The following is a 17,806-nucleotide window of genomic DNA, read 5'->3' on the forward strand; positions in this document are numbered from 1 at the left end:
AGTGGACAGGGAGTTTAGAATATTCTTTTGACACATTTCTCGCTATCCTCCACCTAAAATGCCACTTGGCCGTTTACTACCAAGACCTGAGAATATAAAAGACGACACAGTTACAAAGCACCTTTTAATCAAGGCCTTTAACAAAAAATGTGACAACATTCTGATTGGGACTTTACAAAAATGTGGTATTAAAATGTTTTCAACTAACAGTATATTAAGATTTCCCACATCGGAGGAAATTAATACATGAAGGCTTGTGAATGTATCTCTCGAAATCGTGGTCAAAGTACAAACATCTGTCATGGCCAAACATTTCAACATAATCAGCAGAGGATATTGATGAGCCTGTTCACAAAGGGACCCGATAACTCTCCTTATCAGGCTGAAAGGTCCTCGTTATGTTACACACAGGCATACGTATGAACCTTTTAAATAATAATCACCCGTCACATATTCAAAACTGGTACAAAAATAAAACAACGAGGGAAAATCCATTCAAGTTCTTCAATTGGAGGCAATGTCTATATTCTGAGTCCAACAGGCCAGGCACCGTCATAGAGAGCAGCCTCTTTGCTTGTGTAGCACAAGATGAGGATGAGACCGTCATAACAGACCATCACCATCAGATTATCTCGCACCTGCAAGTGAACCACAAAAAATAAAAGGTTACCTTCACACCAGGACAACAAGTATAATTTGAAAAACATTGAAAAAGGACAAACCTCTGAATCCACGTCCTCCTCCTCCACTTCCTCCTCTGAAGCCTCCGCCTCCTCTACTTCCTCCCCTGAAGCCTCCTCCACCTCGTCCACCTCCAAATCCTCCACCGCGGCCGCCTCCACCTCGTCCACCTCCAAATCCTCCCCCGCGTCCACCTCGAAAACCGCCTGAAACAAAAAAACAAAATGAACAGAATTAATCAAACTACTCCTACAAGCTGTGCTCTAAACAGGCACAAAGGAACCACACTTTCAATCCACAATAGAACTGACAGCGAATTTCAGCACAAGCAGCAAAGATGGAGAAAAAAAACCTGGGTGAGACAAGATCGACTATAATGAGACAAAGTTTGTCTGCCTCACCTCCGCGGCTACCGCCTCTTCCCCCTCGGCCTCCTCTTGGCGGTCCCTTCTCTCCTGGCGGCCTGGGGAGGAATCTCTGCAGCGGGAGGAGCTTCATTGGATCTATATAAAACTAAAAGAGATATTGCAAATCACACGCAATGTATTACAGATGGGTATGAAAGTATGAAAATGCACTTCTTTAAAATGTTGAAAAACGTCTTTTATACCTTCTGCGGTTTCTTAAATGACGTCGCCTTCATGTTGTCAGAAAGTTTGACTGAAAAATACTGCAAGGGTGGGTTAAGGAATTAACAGGACTTTGAGCTGCAAAAAAAGACAATTTATTCCACAGAAGTGGGCGTTTACTTTTTCCAGAGACTGAAATAAAGACAACAGAAAGGATACAAATTCCCGGAGCTGGCCAAATATCTCATCCACCTTCCCGATCTGCTCCTTGTTTTCCAGGTACACCGGGGCGTTGAAGTAGGGCACTTTGTTTTCCTCCGTCGTGCACTTGCACACAATGTCATCTTCACATGGATGCACGAACTCTCCCACGGCTGAGCGGAAACAATGGAGGACAGTTAGTTGGTGTTCTAGCGTCACGGCAAATGCAACACAAGCATATAACACACAATTCAAAGACACATCAACAAAACATTAAAGAAGTTGGCTAAACACTTGTGGCTACTTGCTTGCATAATGATGACTTTCAAACAATGTGCCTTCACAAGTGTTGTACACTGTTGAATGATTGTTTTTTTTTTTGCCCTACCATATTAAATCTGCCCAACATTGGATCATTCAGAGTATGAATTAGTGTGTCCTAGTCATGATTACTACTTGGATGTTGACATCAAGGTTGTTTACAAGTTGAAAACTAATACAAGTTATCTTTCTTCTCACATCAACACTCAGCAAACAGGGGATTTAAAGTCTGTGATGCCTCAGTGGTCGGTTCTACGGGTTGATACAGGAGCTGGGCCGAGCACATGGACATTTACAAACAGTCAGCTTCTCAGCAGTGCTGGTTTTATGATCTTACCGACGACATATTCTGGAGGACCGTAGTCTTGTCTGTTAAAACCACCTCTGCCACCACCGCCACGTCCAAATCCACCACCTCCTCTGCCTCCTCCAAATCCACCTCCACCTCCTCTGCCTCCGCCATATCCACCTCCTCCACCTCGGCTAAATCCTCCACCTCCTCTGCCTCCTCGTCCACCGCCTCCTCTGAAAGACATACTTCTGGGAAACCTTTGCCAGAAACACGAAGAGAAGAAACAAGTAAAAAACAAAGGAGTATTAAAACACGTGAATCCTTGGTTGTTTAAACGGAGCATGGGCGACACATAGCTTAGCTAAACCCCGTAGAGTTCGTTCATCGAGCTAACAACGTGGACTCGACAGCGCTGCAAAAGTTCTAGCTTACTATATTCATTTAAACTATACAATTCATCCGCAATTTCCACCACAAATCCACCCACTATATATTCACTTCAAAAAATATACATACACAAGTATATAGCGTTATGTACACACAACTAAAGCAGATTACTCACAAAGTCGATCGGCTTGCAGCAGCTATTTACTAGGACGGACTTCCATGCAACGATAACACGTGTGACCAAGAGCTGCCGTAAAGACGTTCACCAGCATCCGGAAGTGTCGTAAAACCGCACCTCTACCGCCGCTCACAGGATATGCAAAGGAGCAGTTAGTCGGATGCCTGCCAAAGACAGAGACAATAGACTGCTCTAGTAAGACCTTACAGACTCCAGCGTTGATATAATACGACACAAAGTTATTTTTGTGAGACTTGGTAATGTATGTTTGTGTACATTTTCCAATAATTTGATTATTTTGTTTAATTGCAGGCACATTAATAAGTACACATCACTCAACGATGTCAACAACAGGTCAGGTAAGAAAATACACTTCATCTGTTTGATCAGTAGTATAAACTGAGGTTGTTGTTGTTGTTGCTGGACTTTTTGTATACCCTGACAAGTAGTATTGATATTGGTACAGTGATATTTAACCCATTTCAAAACTTGGCCCCGTCAAGTGTCATTTTTTTTTTCATTTGAAAAATAAACAGTGTCACCCACAACCAACCAACGAACATGATGTGTTTATATTCTCCCTCAGGTGATCAAATGCAAAGCAGCTGTTGCATGGGAGCCTGGGAAGCCTCTGTCCATTGAGGAGGTGGAGGTGGACCCACCCAAGGCCCATGAAGTCCGCATCAAGGTCAGCTGATCATCCCGAGTTTGTCTGTTTGTCTGAGTATAGTATTGGTTGTATATGTGGGCACCTACACAGCAAACATTCCAGTGTTAACAGGAGTTTATTTTTCAGTGGCAATCACTTGAAGTTGATGGTGTTAAATTATAACAGAATGAGAAGAACTAATAGGAACAATGTTATAATATGTTATCCCACAGAGGGACACTTGTATTACTCAAATGATGTTACTTCCTGTTTTGACTTTGATCATATCAGGCGACACATGCTGAACTATTTCAATATGTCTTACTTCCTCTGTTTCAGTTTGTTTTTGTCACTAACTACATCCACTCCCTAAATGTGATGGCGTGTCATGTGATTCGACTGTCTCTACATGTTTGTACAGGTTGTTGCCGCGGGCGTGTGCCACACAGACTGGGAATACCTTCATCAGACTGGAAAAGGGATGAAGTTTAGACCATTCCCGTTAGTTCTCGGCCACGAAGCGGCGGGGATAGTGGAGAGCGTCGGCCCTGGAGTCACCAGCTTCTCACCGGGTGAATTGTACAGCTCACAACAAACAAACTGACACCACATGACATGTAACTCCGACTCAAGTAGTCTGTCTGCTTGTTGTTTTCACAGGTGACAAAGTCATTCCTCTTTTTCTGCCACAGTGTGGGAAATGTGAACGATGTCAGGGCCCTAAAAGGAATCAGTGCAGGAAGAACTGGTGATCATTACCTACGTTCACACAAGCAAATCACTATTGCTTTCATGGTGTTTAGCTACTCAGTGTTTCCAATGCCGTTCCCTTTTGTGGCTTTCAGGGCGAACGCACAAGTGGGTGTATTGTCTGATGGCACAAGCAGGATATCTTTTAAGGGCCAACAGGTGTACCAGTACCTTGGGGTCAGTTCTTTCTGCCAGTACACTGTGGTTGCCGATATCTGTCTTGCAAAACTAAGAAGTGACGCACCGCTCGACAAAGTGTGTCTACTCGGCTGGGATGTCTCCACCGGTTATGGTGCTGCTGTTAATGCATGCAAGGTAAGAGGATACAGATTTGCCAGATACTTCATATCATAATCATATCATTTTTGTTTTATAAATCTTATTGCATGAAAATATAATGGGCCACTAAGAGGTAAAAAGAAAAGCTAAATGTGTATAATGGGTACGTTGGGAAGAATGAAGGCTAAATGTGTTATATAAAAGTTATCTTTAATGATGAAGTGATCTCATCAGATGTCTCTCTAACAGCTTTTGGTTGTCTGACTCTCAAATCGTGTGCATCCAGGTGGAGAAGGATTCCTCGTGTGCCGTGTTTGGGCTCGGAGATGTCGGACTGGCAGCCGTCATGGGCTGCCAGGCTGCTGGGGCGAAAAGGATCATCGCGGTTGACATCAACCCCGACAAGTTGGAGAAAGCCCGAATGCTCGGAGCCACCGACTGTGTCAACCCCAAAGATAATAGCAAGCCCATCCAGCAGGTTCTGGTGGAGATGACAGACGGAGGGGTGGACAACGCTCTGGAGTGTGATGGAAGGCCAGTTTGTGTGGTGGGTAATAGGAATCCTCTGTCTGTGCAGTGTCAGAGTAGATCTGTAAAGCAGTATGTGCACATAGGTTTGAGAATTTCTGCAAAACAAAATATGGCAATCACACATTTTCTTACACAATGTGTTACTGTGCAAATCTAATTTTTTTCACATTCTAGTTTGATTGTATTTCACGAATTTGTAAATATATTTTAAAAGGAGTATTAATTCAGACAACAGGTTCTTTATGTCTGAGTGCTGCGCTGGAGTCCACAACAGACGGCTGGGGCACCTGTGTCATTGTCGGGGAGACTCAGATGGAAGCAATGACCGTCATGGTTGAAAAGATCCTGATGGGACGCACCTTGAAGGGGACCTATTTTGGAGGTGAACTTTAAAAACAAGTTAGTTACTTCATGCAAAAAAAAAAAAAAAAAAAATGGCCTTGCATAATGCTTCAATTTAAAAGCGTGCAAAGTCAGCTGTTGCATTTCTGGGCCCAACTTCAAGTATTGATTTGCGCTTATTATTGATAAGAATATTGATGTCTAAAAGAGAGTTGATAAAAGTGTCACGCAATCAAAGAGTAAAGGCTTCTTTCTTGAGTCACTAATCAACAGGCATTCACTGAGAAGAGGCCGGTAAGCTAATAGGATGCAATGCATCCACACGACATGTTGCACTTTAAGTAAGGAAAGAGGACTCGGTTCTAATATTTATATCTGTATGAGCACAACTTTGAAGTAATGTACAGGATGTAAATGTACGCTCAGATCTGATTAAAAGTAACAAGTCTGCGCTCGTTATCTGGATCGTCAAATATGAAACACAGGAAATCACTAAATGAAGTAGAAAATGAGGCAGGCTGAGGGAAAGCGGGTCCACCAACACAAAAACACATCACAAACTAGCATCTGATATGCACCGAACATCTAACATATCTAACATCTTTCGAGTATTCATTATTTCGAGATAATGAGGAAAATGGCCTTTCTCAGGAGCTCATTAATGTCTGCTATGTTGTGGTCCACGAGGACTCAGTTTTGTTATCCTCTTCTAAAGACTGGGGCAGTGTGGAGGGTGTGCCTACATTGGTGGACGACTACATGAAGAAGCTGAAGCTGGATGAGTTCATCGACCACAACCTCCAGCTGGACCAAATCAATATGGCCTTCGAGTATATGAAGAGTGGGGAAAGGTGAGACGTGATTTATTTGTGGCCGCTCTTCTTTTTAAAAAACGTCTTTCTGAACGCGTGCATGTGTCTCCTTGTATTACTCAAAGCTCTACTCTCCTGAGGCTTAAACAATTCCAATCAAATAGTATTCCTTCACACCATTTAGTATCTGATAAAGAAAGGACATTTATTGTGGTATTCCAAACAAGAAAATCTTGTAATTTGATTAATTCTTTAGAAAATATCACGAATTTTACCAACTGCAAATTATTCAGCAATATATGTGTGATATAAATGTATTGTATATATTATTCTTTAGGATATATTGTCTCTGTCAGCTGCAATTAACTATTATTTTAATTATTGATGAATCAGATTGTTTTTCGTGGTTCAACGATTAATCGCTAATACATGCGTATTAAACGTAAACGTTGAGAAATGTCCATCACAGAGTCCAAGGTGACGTCTATAAATGTCTTGTTTTTCCCAAAACCGACGACATTAAAAACTCTCAGATATTCACATTGGAGAAGCTGGAAACAAAGATTGCTGTTGTTTTGTTTTTTTACTGACTCAAATCAATAAATCAATATATAGGGTCTGGTGAGATTGAGACTTCAGTTATCTTAACAATGTGTCTTCTTTCTTTTTAGCGTCCGTACTGTAATCAGTCTGTGGGAGGCGACACCTGGTAAAAGATGAAGAAGTTACATTGCCATGAAGTAATGAGATTCTGCATACATGTCTGCAGTGTATTTGGGAACTTTTCTAAGCTATTTTTCTTAAAAGATATTGACAATTAAAATACTTTCCTTGCTAGACTTTGTAGCAAATGAGCACATTGGCCACTAGAGGGCACACTTGTATCATGTAAAAGCTTCTGCATCTAACTTTATAAAGACATTTCTTTTCTATCTGCAAAGGAATCTGTGTTTCTATTCAGATTAAATTATTAAAGTGATTTTTTTTTTATCACAGACTTGATTAAAGGGGAGAACGCCCCACAGCATGTTCAGTGAACTTGTGTAAAATAATGCTGAATGTAAATCATAGATCTACAGTATACAGCATCTGCAGTAACACAGAGGCAATTAATCTCTACAACTGTCACACTTGGCAGCTATACAGTGATTCTGGTCCAGATATCAATGTGAGGTGATAGTTGGAATTACATACCCTTGTATAGAAGATGGGGTAAAAGACACAGGAAACAAATGGCTGAATCTGTCATCAGCCATGGAGAAGTATCTGCTTCATGTGGTCAGGCTTACCAAATTTCGTCCTTGGTAATATTATATATTGATTTAATGGGGAGAGGGGCTAGAATAACAGTTGTGGGCTGTCAGGACAGAAGACAAAAGGTTGTTTGGGGAATGCCTCTCGGTGAAGAACTGAAATAGCTGTCGAAGGAATTTGTTTTATTGAAGTTACGTTCGGATCAAATGAAAACCTTTGGCAGTTCCCTCTGCTTTTCCATCTTAGTTTTAAATGGAAAATAAATTGGGGCTCGTCCTCTTATGTTGGTCTCCTATATGCCTGTGTGCCATAAATCACAGATTACACAGCTTAGACACCCCCCATCCTCCTCCCTAAGAATCTCAAAGTAAAGACAGTTTTCAAGAAATAGAAAGCAGAATAATGCAGAGAATGGGGCAGCAGAGGGAGATAAGAGAGCAAGATCAAAAGACAGAGGAAGACAAGTTGTGACAGGTGGTTATGTGACTGGGCATCGTCATCTGTAAATGTTGGACATGCTCACAGATTTATATGGCTTTCTTGGGGACATGTGTCTGAATGTCTGCCTCATAGATGGGAAAACTATTCAAGGAGACGACCATAAGTCTCCAACCTTTCTTCCTCTCTGTGTCTGAACTCCACAACCTCTAGAATTGTCACAGCTTTGTGCAACTAATACTCTCTGAATTACAACCACAGCTTTGTCCACATTTTTCTTGAAATCTTAACTGTCCATCTTGTCGTGTTTCACATACACTGTGTAACTCGTCTGGATAGGAAACGCTGGCGTAAAGTAGCACGGAGTTGCATAGAAATGGAGACGGCTAATGTGCAAATGGAGAATCCTATTTATATTTTTATTTCTTTTTGCTTTTCCCTCTCGCTGTCATAACTTCACATGCGTCCCCTCTTTTAGGCGCGAGTCTTCATATAATTGACAAACGACAGAAATGCCAGATGAGGTAAATGCCATCACACAAATAAAGGCATGTCTGGGGAAAGAAATGTCAAAAGGTGCCGTCTTGCCTTCAAGAGACTTCCTCTTATTTACTAAGCTTTATTCCTGTGTGACAGATGGCACATTAAATATGATGAGGACATAAAAATGGTGGGTGGGGAAACAACCTATTTGAACAAGGACGCTATCTTCTCGTTAAAAACAATACAAAATATAATACAACCGTATCCATTTACACACATTGTAAATGGGAAATAGTGTCGCTCTGATTCAACTGGTAATTCATGTCATGGCAAATAAATATAGTATATCCAACAGAAACTACAAATAATACTATTCGGTATTAGCTTAGTTATGGTTTTATATCTTCTTATATTAGTTATTTCAATACATGGAAAGTGGCCTCTGCACAAGAAAGACTGCGCTCTAAGACGTCACACTTGGAAAAGTACTGGTGTAAGTAATATAATGAATGATGGCTGATTTCCATTTAAGGGCCTTGTATTACGCATGCTGGCACACTTTCACACTGTCGTGGTTTACTGGGACGTTGAATTTGTAACATTTATCCACTATGACAAGACAAATTGTCTGCTATGAACAAAGCCTATGGCATAAATGGATGCAGGAACATTTTGGTGGTTACATGGTTATTTCAATTGGGCATTATATTTATTCTTCTTACCAGTTCAGGCCCATGACAGGGCTTACAGTCTGTAAATATGTTAAAATGACATTGCTTGTACACCTCTAAATGGCTGCTTAAATCACATTAATCAGTCAAAAACAACTTCTGCATTAACATCTCTGAGAAATAAGCTCGAGGGGAAAGCATGTCTGAAAGAGACACAGTCAGTTAGACAGAGAGATAGAGGGATGGATATACTGTATAGCCCCAACGGCTATGGAAGAACGGCCCACTTAAGTCACTAAAGACTGCCAATGTGAGGCCCCTGCTTTATCAGCAAATCCTGGCCATTATACGGCTAATGCCAGGCATCGCCTGTGACATCCCCAGTCTTTCTCTGACACGGTTAGCTTGAGCCTCTGTGTCAGTGGAGTATACCCAGCTTCACTAGAGGACAGCACAATACAGTGCTTAGCAATGTTCCCGCTGTATAAGTGCACTGTGCAGTAACAAATCTGACACAGTCGGGTATTGTTATTACATTGTACATTTTTAGAAATTGAGAATGTTCTAGGCTTGATATCGAGACATTTCGACATCACAAAGGACATTCAATAGTTTTCAAGCACTCAAAACAGTAGTCTACTTTTACAATAATGTACAGGTCAGGGCTCAACAACAAGGATTGGCCGCTTTCCAGGGGCAAGTAAAAATGCCACGCTGAGCTTGTTAATCTTGTAAATCACTTGTCCGATCGGGCAAGTGGTAAAAAATAATTAAACACATCTCTGTTGAGAGTTGCACATCCACAGAACCGATCGGACATGACTGAGTAAATCGCGGCGAGTAGACACAAAGTTTAAGAGCTCAAAACACAAGCGAGCGTTTTAATTATCCTGTTTAGTTGGTGTTAGAAGATGTGGGCAAAACTCCAGATTCATTTACTTCAATAAAGATTCATTATGGCACTTAACTTTAGTCTTTGTTGTCATTTGATAATCGCGAATAAATATATAGGGGCGAGTAAAAATAGATGTGTTGTAGATTTCTGACCCACCCACCCAACTGTTGGCACTCCCAAAACATACATTCTGGTGTGGTCCAGCACTTCAGAGGCCTTATTGTAATACAAAACCCTGACAAGGGCTGCATCATGCTGTTCTCATTGAGTCATGCAACACCATGTGTTTTCTTATTTTGTAACCTGTCAATCATATTGTGTTAGTGTTTTATAGTTAAATTGCCACAGAAATAGACAACAAAGAACAGGATTAGACAGACCACACGTGGCTATTACCAAAGAGAGACACACACACACACACACACACACACACACACATACATACATAAGGGGCTGTATATGCGTGACAGCTCTAAGCTTCTGTTGTGTTTTGTCTGACAGCAGCAGTAAAGTAGTTATTGAGAGATTAGCTCTAAGGTGCTATCATGGCACTCCTTTGTTTGGCGTCTCCCTCATTGGTCACACAGAACAGTACCAGCATGCGTGGGAAGGAGTCATACACTGCAATAGATGGTGTAGTTAGCCTTATTTTAGCTCCTTTGAATCATGACTGACTCGGTCCAAAAATGGCATCCATAACCAAGACAATGTACAATATCATGATTTTTAATCACAGATATATGTCATAATGTGATTGTTAAATAGCAGGCTTGCAGAATCAGATTGAGTGCATGTGTAGATGTGTCTTTGATCCTTACTGTCATAAAAGTTAAAGATCGAATATAGTTCCTTTGAAAAGGTACAATAATTGAACATTTGACCCCGTGGGATTTTACAGAACTCATCCACAACAGACCTGGACCCAGCCCTATCCGCTCCGCCACAACGCTTTTTTTTCTCCGAGTGCCAACAGAGTCGTTTCATGTGGTTATGGGCTGAAGGTAGAGGGAGATATATCTCTCAGACCCTGTGTGTTTACCCCCCTAATCCCTGAGAAGAAGTTCACAAGCATGAGGAAAGTACTGGGAGCTTTAGCTACCTCCCAAACCCGCTCAGTTTACCGCTCCCCACATCCACATGGGGGCTTGGGTAATTCCTGGGAATGTTTCTGAAGGTTTTTGTACACATATGTGTGTGTGTGTGGTGGTAAGAATATAATTGGTACATAATGACTGGTTGTTGTTCTTATATGAAACAATCTACACTAGTCTGTGCAATAAGAATGTGTGCATGTTCAGTGGCGCTGTCAATGCAGAATGTCCTCTACTACTGTTACTACTGTTGGGTCACATACTTCTAATAACGTGATCTGTACAGCACAGTTTGAAAGAGAACACATTCACAGCAGTGCAGACTGCAACAAATGCACTAATGGTGGCAAATTAATGCTTTCAAAGGTGTGAGAAGAGATTTTTTTCTGTTGGCCTAAGTGAGCACCCTAAGTACGTAAGAGCTCAGTAGGTCAGAAATATAATTTGTAAATGCATCCCTTATACGTAAGTGATGTAATAGACTTTTGAGCTACTTTTGAAACAGAAATTGGGGTAACGTGGTTCCTTGTCTTACTTTTAGTTGACATTCATTGCATTTTGGATCAACCTGCATTTTCACTCAATTGCAGAGACAATTTAGTGTTTTATTTTTTGTTTTGTTTTTACTGCACAGCGCTCAATATAGAGCGTTACAATCAAGACGGTATTATATTAAGACTGAAAACCTTTTTAGGTCAGCCTCAGATAGAAATGGTCTGATATTGTTCTATTTTACTACTACTACTACTACTACTACTACTACTAATAATAATAATAATAATAATAATAATAATAATAATAATAATGATAACAGTGTTTTAGCCTCATTGCAGCTGTATAAATGTGTCTGGTCCAGGAATCTATTCTGCTGCATCTCTTATTTTAAATTGCTTTGGATGAGAGTGACACCTAAATGGCTAAAACGTAAATGCAATCTCAAGATGTTTCTTATTAAAATAATTCATAGTAAACTTCTCCTTGCACCACTGAGAAAAATGATTTTGCACTTGTTGTGCTTGGCCCTAAAAAAAGAATCCATCTCCTACGACTCTGGAGTTGTTATGTCTGGTTTTGTTACATTTGTGTCTTGCTCGACATATCTTCCAGCGTTGCTTCAAATGAGTCTCAAGGTTGTGGTACGACAAGGAAAAATCTAAATGAGTGTGCGGTGAATCATAGTTACCTTGTTGTACTGCCACAGTAAAGTACATCGTTCTGTTTTTCCTCTTCTCTTGAAAAACTCGCTGTTGTCCAAAGAGGAGGCTCCCAGATCACTGGTCCTGGCCCGCTGCCAGGCCACAGAAGGATTGGGCCAATCCCAAAAACTACACTTGGACCAGTTGGAACACTCCTTTGGCTGGTAATTGTGGTGAAAAGAAAAGAAACATGAAATGATCCATTATAGGTGCCTGGGCCTGTTACTCATTCTCAAGCATCCCACAGTTTTCAATTATACATTGGCAGACAGGATTGAAGTGAGTTGTGCTGAATTTACATTTACGGATATTGTAAGTAGATATGGCTGGAGCTCTTCACTCTAAGTAGAACATGCTGAATAATTAAGGCTTATTCATACATATTCACATGTTGAAGTACACATGAGCAGTTCAAGAAACAGTATACAGAAACTGATAAAGAAGTATTTTAAATGAACTACATTTATAAGCTATGTAGACGACAATACTAAGGTCATAGTTTGTAGTTTGATCTGTGTATTGTGCAAATATCTGTGCAAATATACAATGTTTGTGCATACATGTTAAATATGGTGCAACTTTCTATTTCTATCTCTAATGAAGTAGAATTGTGGCTTGTCATACTGAAGTTGGGATACCTGTAGCTTATGTGGAAAACATAATATGGACATACAGTTGTAGTTACTATATGTATGATAGCAAATACAATAAGTAAGAATTAAACAGCAGTCTTATAGACACACACTTAGTGATATTATCGCCAAAAATAACAGTTGGGAGAGCTTTAGACTGAAGATCTAAAGGTCCCTGGTTCCACTCGGGTTTCGGCATTTCAGCTTGTTCCAATTTCTCCTCTCCTGGCACTGCAGAACGCCAAAACAACCTGACGCAAGACAGTTTCTTTCCACCGGCCATCACTATAATGAAATCTGTCATGTAACACTATAAATGATGTGTCCACAGTCTAAAATACACACGATACATCCAGCACTCTAAAATATAAATACTGTATATAGAATACATAGAATACGTACAGATGCATATACTTTATATAACCACCAATTTGTATTGCCATTCAATATTTATTTCTTTGCACCCCTTAAATGTTCACAATCCTCCGAACACTTGACTAATAAAGACATTGTACATTGTTGCCCATTGTTGCTTTATATATATATATATTAATATTTGTATATCTTTTCTGCTTGTGTACAGTATACAATAATAGTCATAGTAATAACAGCTCTATGTTTACGTTTACCTACCTTTGTTATTAAATGTCTTCCCATTTCTATCTTTTCTGCAAAGTGTTCTTGAACTGTGTGTAAGTACATTGATAGCAACTTGAAACAGAAGTCAGATTCCTTGTTTGGCCAATAAAGCTGATTCTCATCCTGAGAGAATAAATGATAGCTATTGTAATATAGTATTGTGTAATCCAGTACAAGGTGCAGTTACAAATTGTATATTGTGATGATGTTGTACCACCTGTAGATATTTGTCAAGTTTATTTCCAAGAAATTTGACCCCCCCTCTCACTGATATTGACTTGTATTAGCAGAGCAGCACACATCTTCAGTGCCTTTGGGAAGTTGGTGGTTCACATCATAAGGTCAACTTCGCTGCCAGCAAAACACACAGATTTAAACTTTAGGAGCGGATTTAACATCAAATATGTAATGACACGGACAATATTCTCACAACCTCACACTGAGAAAGCCAACAGTTCGCTGCTGCCACCTCGGCTACCCCGCTTTACCAAAACTCTCTCTGTCGCCCCTCATCTTAGCTGGAGTCTCTGTGTGCTTTGTGTTTGCCTATACTTCCCAAATCCCTAAGAGCAAACAGGAGCATGGGCAGATTAGCTTAATATCATCCTTGGCACTAAGTACACAGAAATGAAATGTCATCCGTGTCCCGGGGTATAGTCAAAATAAGAAAGTCAAACTTTAGGGCTGCCCTGCTAGATAGAGTGCAAAGGGCCACATTTCAAGCCAAAAATAATCACCAACTATCTATCTATCATCTATCTATCTATCTATCTATCTATCTATCTATCTGTCCATCCGGCCCTCCCTCCCTCCGTCCGTCCATCCATCTATCTATCTATCCATCCATCCATCGTTGTAATAACTACTTTCTCCACTACTGACAGATGCATTCATGTGGAGCCACAATAAGATTAAAACTAAGAGGAAAAAAAAAAAAGTCAAAATGGATTTTAATCAATAATCTGGCTACTTCTTTGTGGATGGCATGTGAGTCTTGAAGAATAGGCAAATGACTTGGAATGAGAGCTAAAGCTAATAAGCAGGCCAATCGCTAATCTCTTAAACAAACCTCCTCTCTCCCTATGTGGCCTTCTTTCTTGCATTATAAATAATGTATATTTTGCCAAACACACACACACACACACACACACACACACACACACACACACACACACACACACACACACACACACACACACACACACACACACACACACACACAGAGATACAACACACAATACTCCCCCTCAGTGTCTCTTTTGACTTCTGAGTTCTGAGTTGGAGTTCAATCTGATCCCTCCCCCAACCTTATTGGTTTACTTTAATTAGTGATATTGAAGGCATGGGCAAAGGAGGAGGGGTGGCTGTGATGGTGGTGAGGAGGAGGAGGGGGGGGGGGGGGGGGGGGGTGGCGTAAATACTGAAAACAAACAAGAGAGCTGAATGGGAGGATGGCGGTGGGTGCAGTCCCGATGCCGCTGTGCAGACGGAAGGGGACACATGGTGTAAGCAAACACTCGTAATTGCATTAGATTCCCCCGGCACATGGGTAATCTAGCCTTCCTCTGTCCCAGAACACAACAGGACACATCTCCCCGCTTCTCTCGCCCTCTTTGTCACTCTCTCTACTTCACAAATTATTAATGCAAAACCCACAGTGCTGCCATTGATCATTCAGCAGGCAAGACAGAGCACTAATTATCATTGAGGAGACTGAGGTGTGGAGTGTCACCGAGTGTGTGCTCACAGATTCACTTGCTTGTGTTTGAGAAATGCAGCGTGTGTGTGTGCGTGTGTGTGAGCGTGTGTGTGAGCGTGCGTGCATTGCATTAAACAGTTGTCCTGTTTGATATTTCATTCCTCAGCCCACATGTCTTGAGAGTATGAGCAAACACATTTGCTTGAATGGGATGTTCCCTGAGCAAACGGGGAAAATCTGGCCTTGATATGAATATCAGTGACAGTCGATGATAATTGGGATGGGATGTTTTTGCTCCTTATTGAGATGTCCGGCGTACAGATACCTTATGAAGTGACTTACGTGGCCTGTTATTATTTTTTTAATGATTTGGTATAATCTTTTTTTTTTCCAGTAGCCATGTTTACTGCCCTTTATTTATGGCAGAACAGCATCTTCTGTGGCTGTAAAAACAACATGATCCACTAGGTGGTGTTGTGATATCCACAATAACCAAGATCCACACGTCCACATTATAAATACTAGTTAATACTATCAAATCTTTTTAAAACATTTGTTTGCTACTGCAAATACACAGGACTTTTTAGTACAACAAAAAAGTCCAGATTGCCATGTTTACTTGAATTTAGCTTGTTAATCTATCTATAAAACTATACTTTGTCTATTATTCAAGTGCTTATGTACTCTGTCTTTTGACAGAACTCTGGCTTTACATTGACATTTCCCACATATTCCTCTTGTATCTTTCAGCTTTAAATTGCTGCTCTTAACCAGACTAGTTTGAGTAAGAGCAAAACAAGCAACAAATCCTAAATTACAAACATTAAAGCAAAGAGCGGAAGCGTCAGAGCCACAGCGTCTAGACAATAGGTAACGAATAATGCCTGTGTGGCATAAACACCATCATTTCACCATTAGTGACTGAAAGCGGTGGCAGGGAGGCCGAGTCAGGTCACCTACACAAACATTAAAGAAAGGGACGGTCGAGGAAAAGTCTGAGATCTCTGATGGTATTTAGCGGATATGTGAGGCTTTGAGGGAAAGCCACAGTGCCAGAGGGTTAAAATTTGTGTGGCCCCAGGGCCGGTGTAACAGAAAATAAACAACGCTTCCCAGTGATTAGGACTTTATTAAGGCACACTAAGTCCCCAGCCTAGATAGGGTTTAAGTTTGAGGAGTGACAATGCCAGTTGAGTACTTTTGATCACCAGCACTGGTCAAAAATGATTATATTCATCCCAAAAACCTTCTTCCTTTTATCTTCTATCACGCCGCTGTTTCAATGACAATCTTGCGCTGCGTTTTTTAGTAATGAGAAATTAGCCAAGAAAGCCCTGCGACACAATATGAGATGACTTCATCATCTAAAGCCGACTGATTACGGTTGTGTTATTAACTCCACAGTGCACACAATTAGCCTCCATTGACCGCCCCTATAATCACTAGCACTCGGATTAAGAACTACTACCCACACAAAATGCCTGATCTCTAATGACTGACAAACAAACAACCAAGAGAAGACAGGGAGAGAGCACCGGGAACACCCACCAAGTTGCTTTTAAAGTAATATCCCTAAGCCCTGGACACCCCAACAAAGTCTGTCATGTCTAACCTGGCTCCTCACCTGTTTGGAGGCAGCTAAATAGCCCGGGGTAATCCCTCATCCCCGGGGCACTGGAGGCAGATTTACCCACCTCAGAGCTCTGTCCTGCCCAGACAAGTTAGTCTACCGCAGGGGAACACCCACAGCCACCACTCTATGTTCAATTGAGGGCATTTAGCTGAACCGAAGTGACTTTAAAAGTTCCAAAAAGGAGAATACACTTGAATGGCAGCATGTTTCAAGTAATAACCAGCAATGTGTGCAAGGGGTAAAAAGCAGAAGCTTGATAAGAGATCCAGATTATTGGTTTACTCCAAGTAACATAGCAATACCACACTATAACAATACTCCATTACAAGTCCTTTTTACAAATAGATTTGAGTAAAAACTACAGTATTTGCAACAAAATATTACCTTTAGTATGAAAAGTACTACTACATTATGCCAAATAAACTAAGTCATTGTTATATAATTACATTTTGTCATCATTATTATTGATTTAATGTTGTATTTGCTTAAGCTGGAACTCATTTTAAATACTTTCAAATTTTCTTTTACACTTTTTGGTAGTTACATTTATATAAGGCCTCATATAAACTGATCACATATTTTGTCTGTCAAATCTTAATCAGAAGTTTAATAAAAATTCCCTCTGAAATGTAGTGTAATTAAATATAAAGTAGCAATACAATGAGAATACTTGAGTAAAGTTTAAGTACCTCATAATTACACCTACGTAAGCTACTTGATGTACTGTATTCACTGTTTTTATGGAGCAACACATCTATTTATTGAGCAAATGTTGCGTTAATTTGTGGGTGGCATGACTGTGTGTGAAAGCAAAATGATGACTGATCGGAGAGACGGTGAGACAATTGATTTTATTGTCTCTGTGTGTTCGTGTCCCACCCAGTTGGCGCGCAGACAAGGCCTCACCTCTCGGCTCATTAAGAAAGCAGGTTTAACTGCTGCAGGGCCCGGTGGCAGAGGGATCAGCACGCTAACCGCTAATTGGGCTGTTTCAAGGAGAGCTTGAACTAGAAAATGTTGCTTAATGATCAGTTGCAGCATTGCTCTTTGAAACACGGTTGATGTTTGGAGACATGAGGGCAGAGATTTGCCTGATCCGGTTGTGTTTGTTGAAATCTACAGCTCTGCACTTGTTCAAAGCATCATAATGTGTTTGTGTTCAACAAATCCAACACAAGGAACA

At 40.7% G+C, this 17,806-nt stretch overlaps 2 protein-coding genes across 2 annotated transcripts; one reads left to right on the forward strand and one right to left on the reverse strand.

Moving 5' to 3' along the window:
* Positions 1-77: 77 nt before the first annotated feature.
* gar1 (GAR1 homolog, ribonucleoprotein) lies at positions 78-2,308 on the reverse strand (the record flags this gene model as incomplete). Its single annotated transcript, XM_079167934.1, has 6 exons — positions 78-638; positions 723-887; positions 1,083-1,194; positions 1,292-1,351; positions 1,470-1,624; positions 2,110-2,308. The coding sequence occupies 6 exons, from the start codon at positions 2,306-2,308 to the stop codon at positions 628-630; spliced, it is 702 nt and encodes a 233-aa protein (XP_079024060.1). The 3' UTR covers positions 78-627.
* A 457-nt stretch (positions 2,309-2,765) lies between these two features.
* On the forward strand, positions 2,766-6,932 carry LOC306702406 (alcohol dehydrogenase class-3-like). Its single transcript, XM_079168027.1, has 10 exons — positions 2,766-2,824; positions 2,942-2,988; positions 3,216-3,317; positions 3,700-3,850; positions 3,939-4,026; positions 4,124-4,343; positions 4,594-4,854; positions 5,067-5,220; positions 5,896-6,031; positions 6,664-6,932. Exons 2-10 carry the CDS (start codon positions 2,971-2,973, stop codon positions 6,710-6,712), a joined length of 1,179 nt encoding a protein of 392 aa, XP_079024153.1. The 5' UTR covers positions 2,766-2,824; positions 2,942-2,970; the 3' UTR covers positions 6,713-6,932.
* The last annotated feature ends 10,874 nt before the right edge of the window (positions 6,933-17,806 follow it).

The sequence above is a fragment of the Pholis gunnellus genome (genome assembly GCF_910591455.1).
Source record: "Pholis gunnellus genome assembly, chromosome: 10".
NCBI lineage: Eukaryota > Metazoa > Chordata > Actinopteri > Perciformes > Pholidae > Pholis > Pholis gunnellus.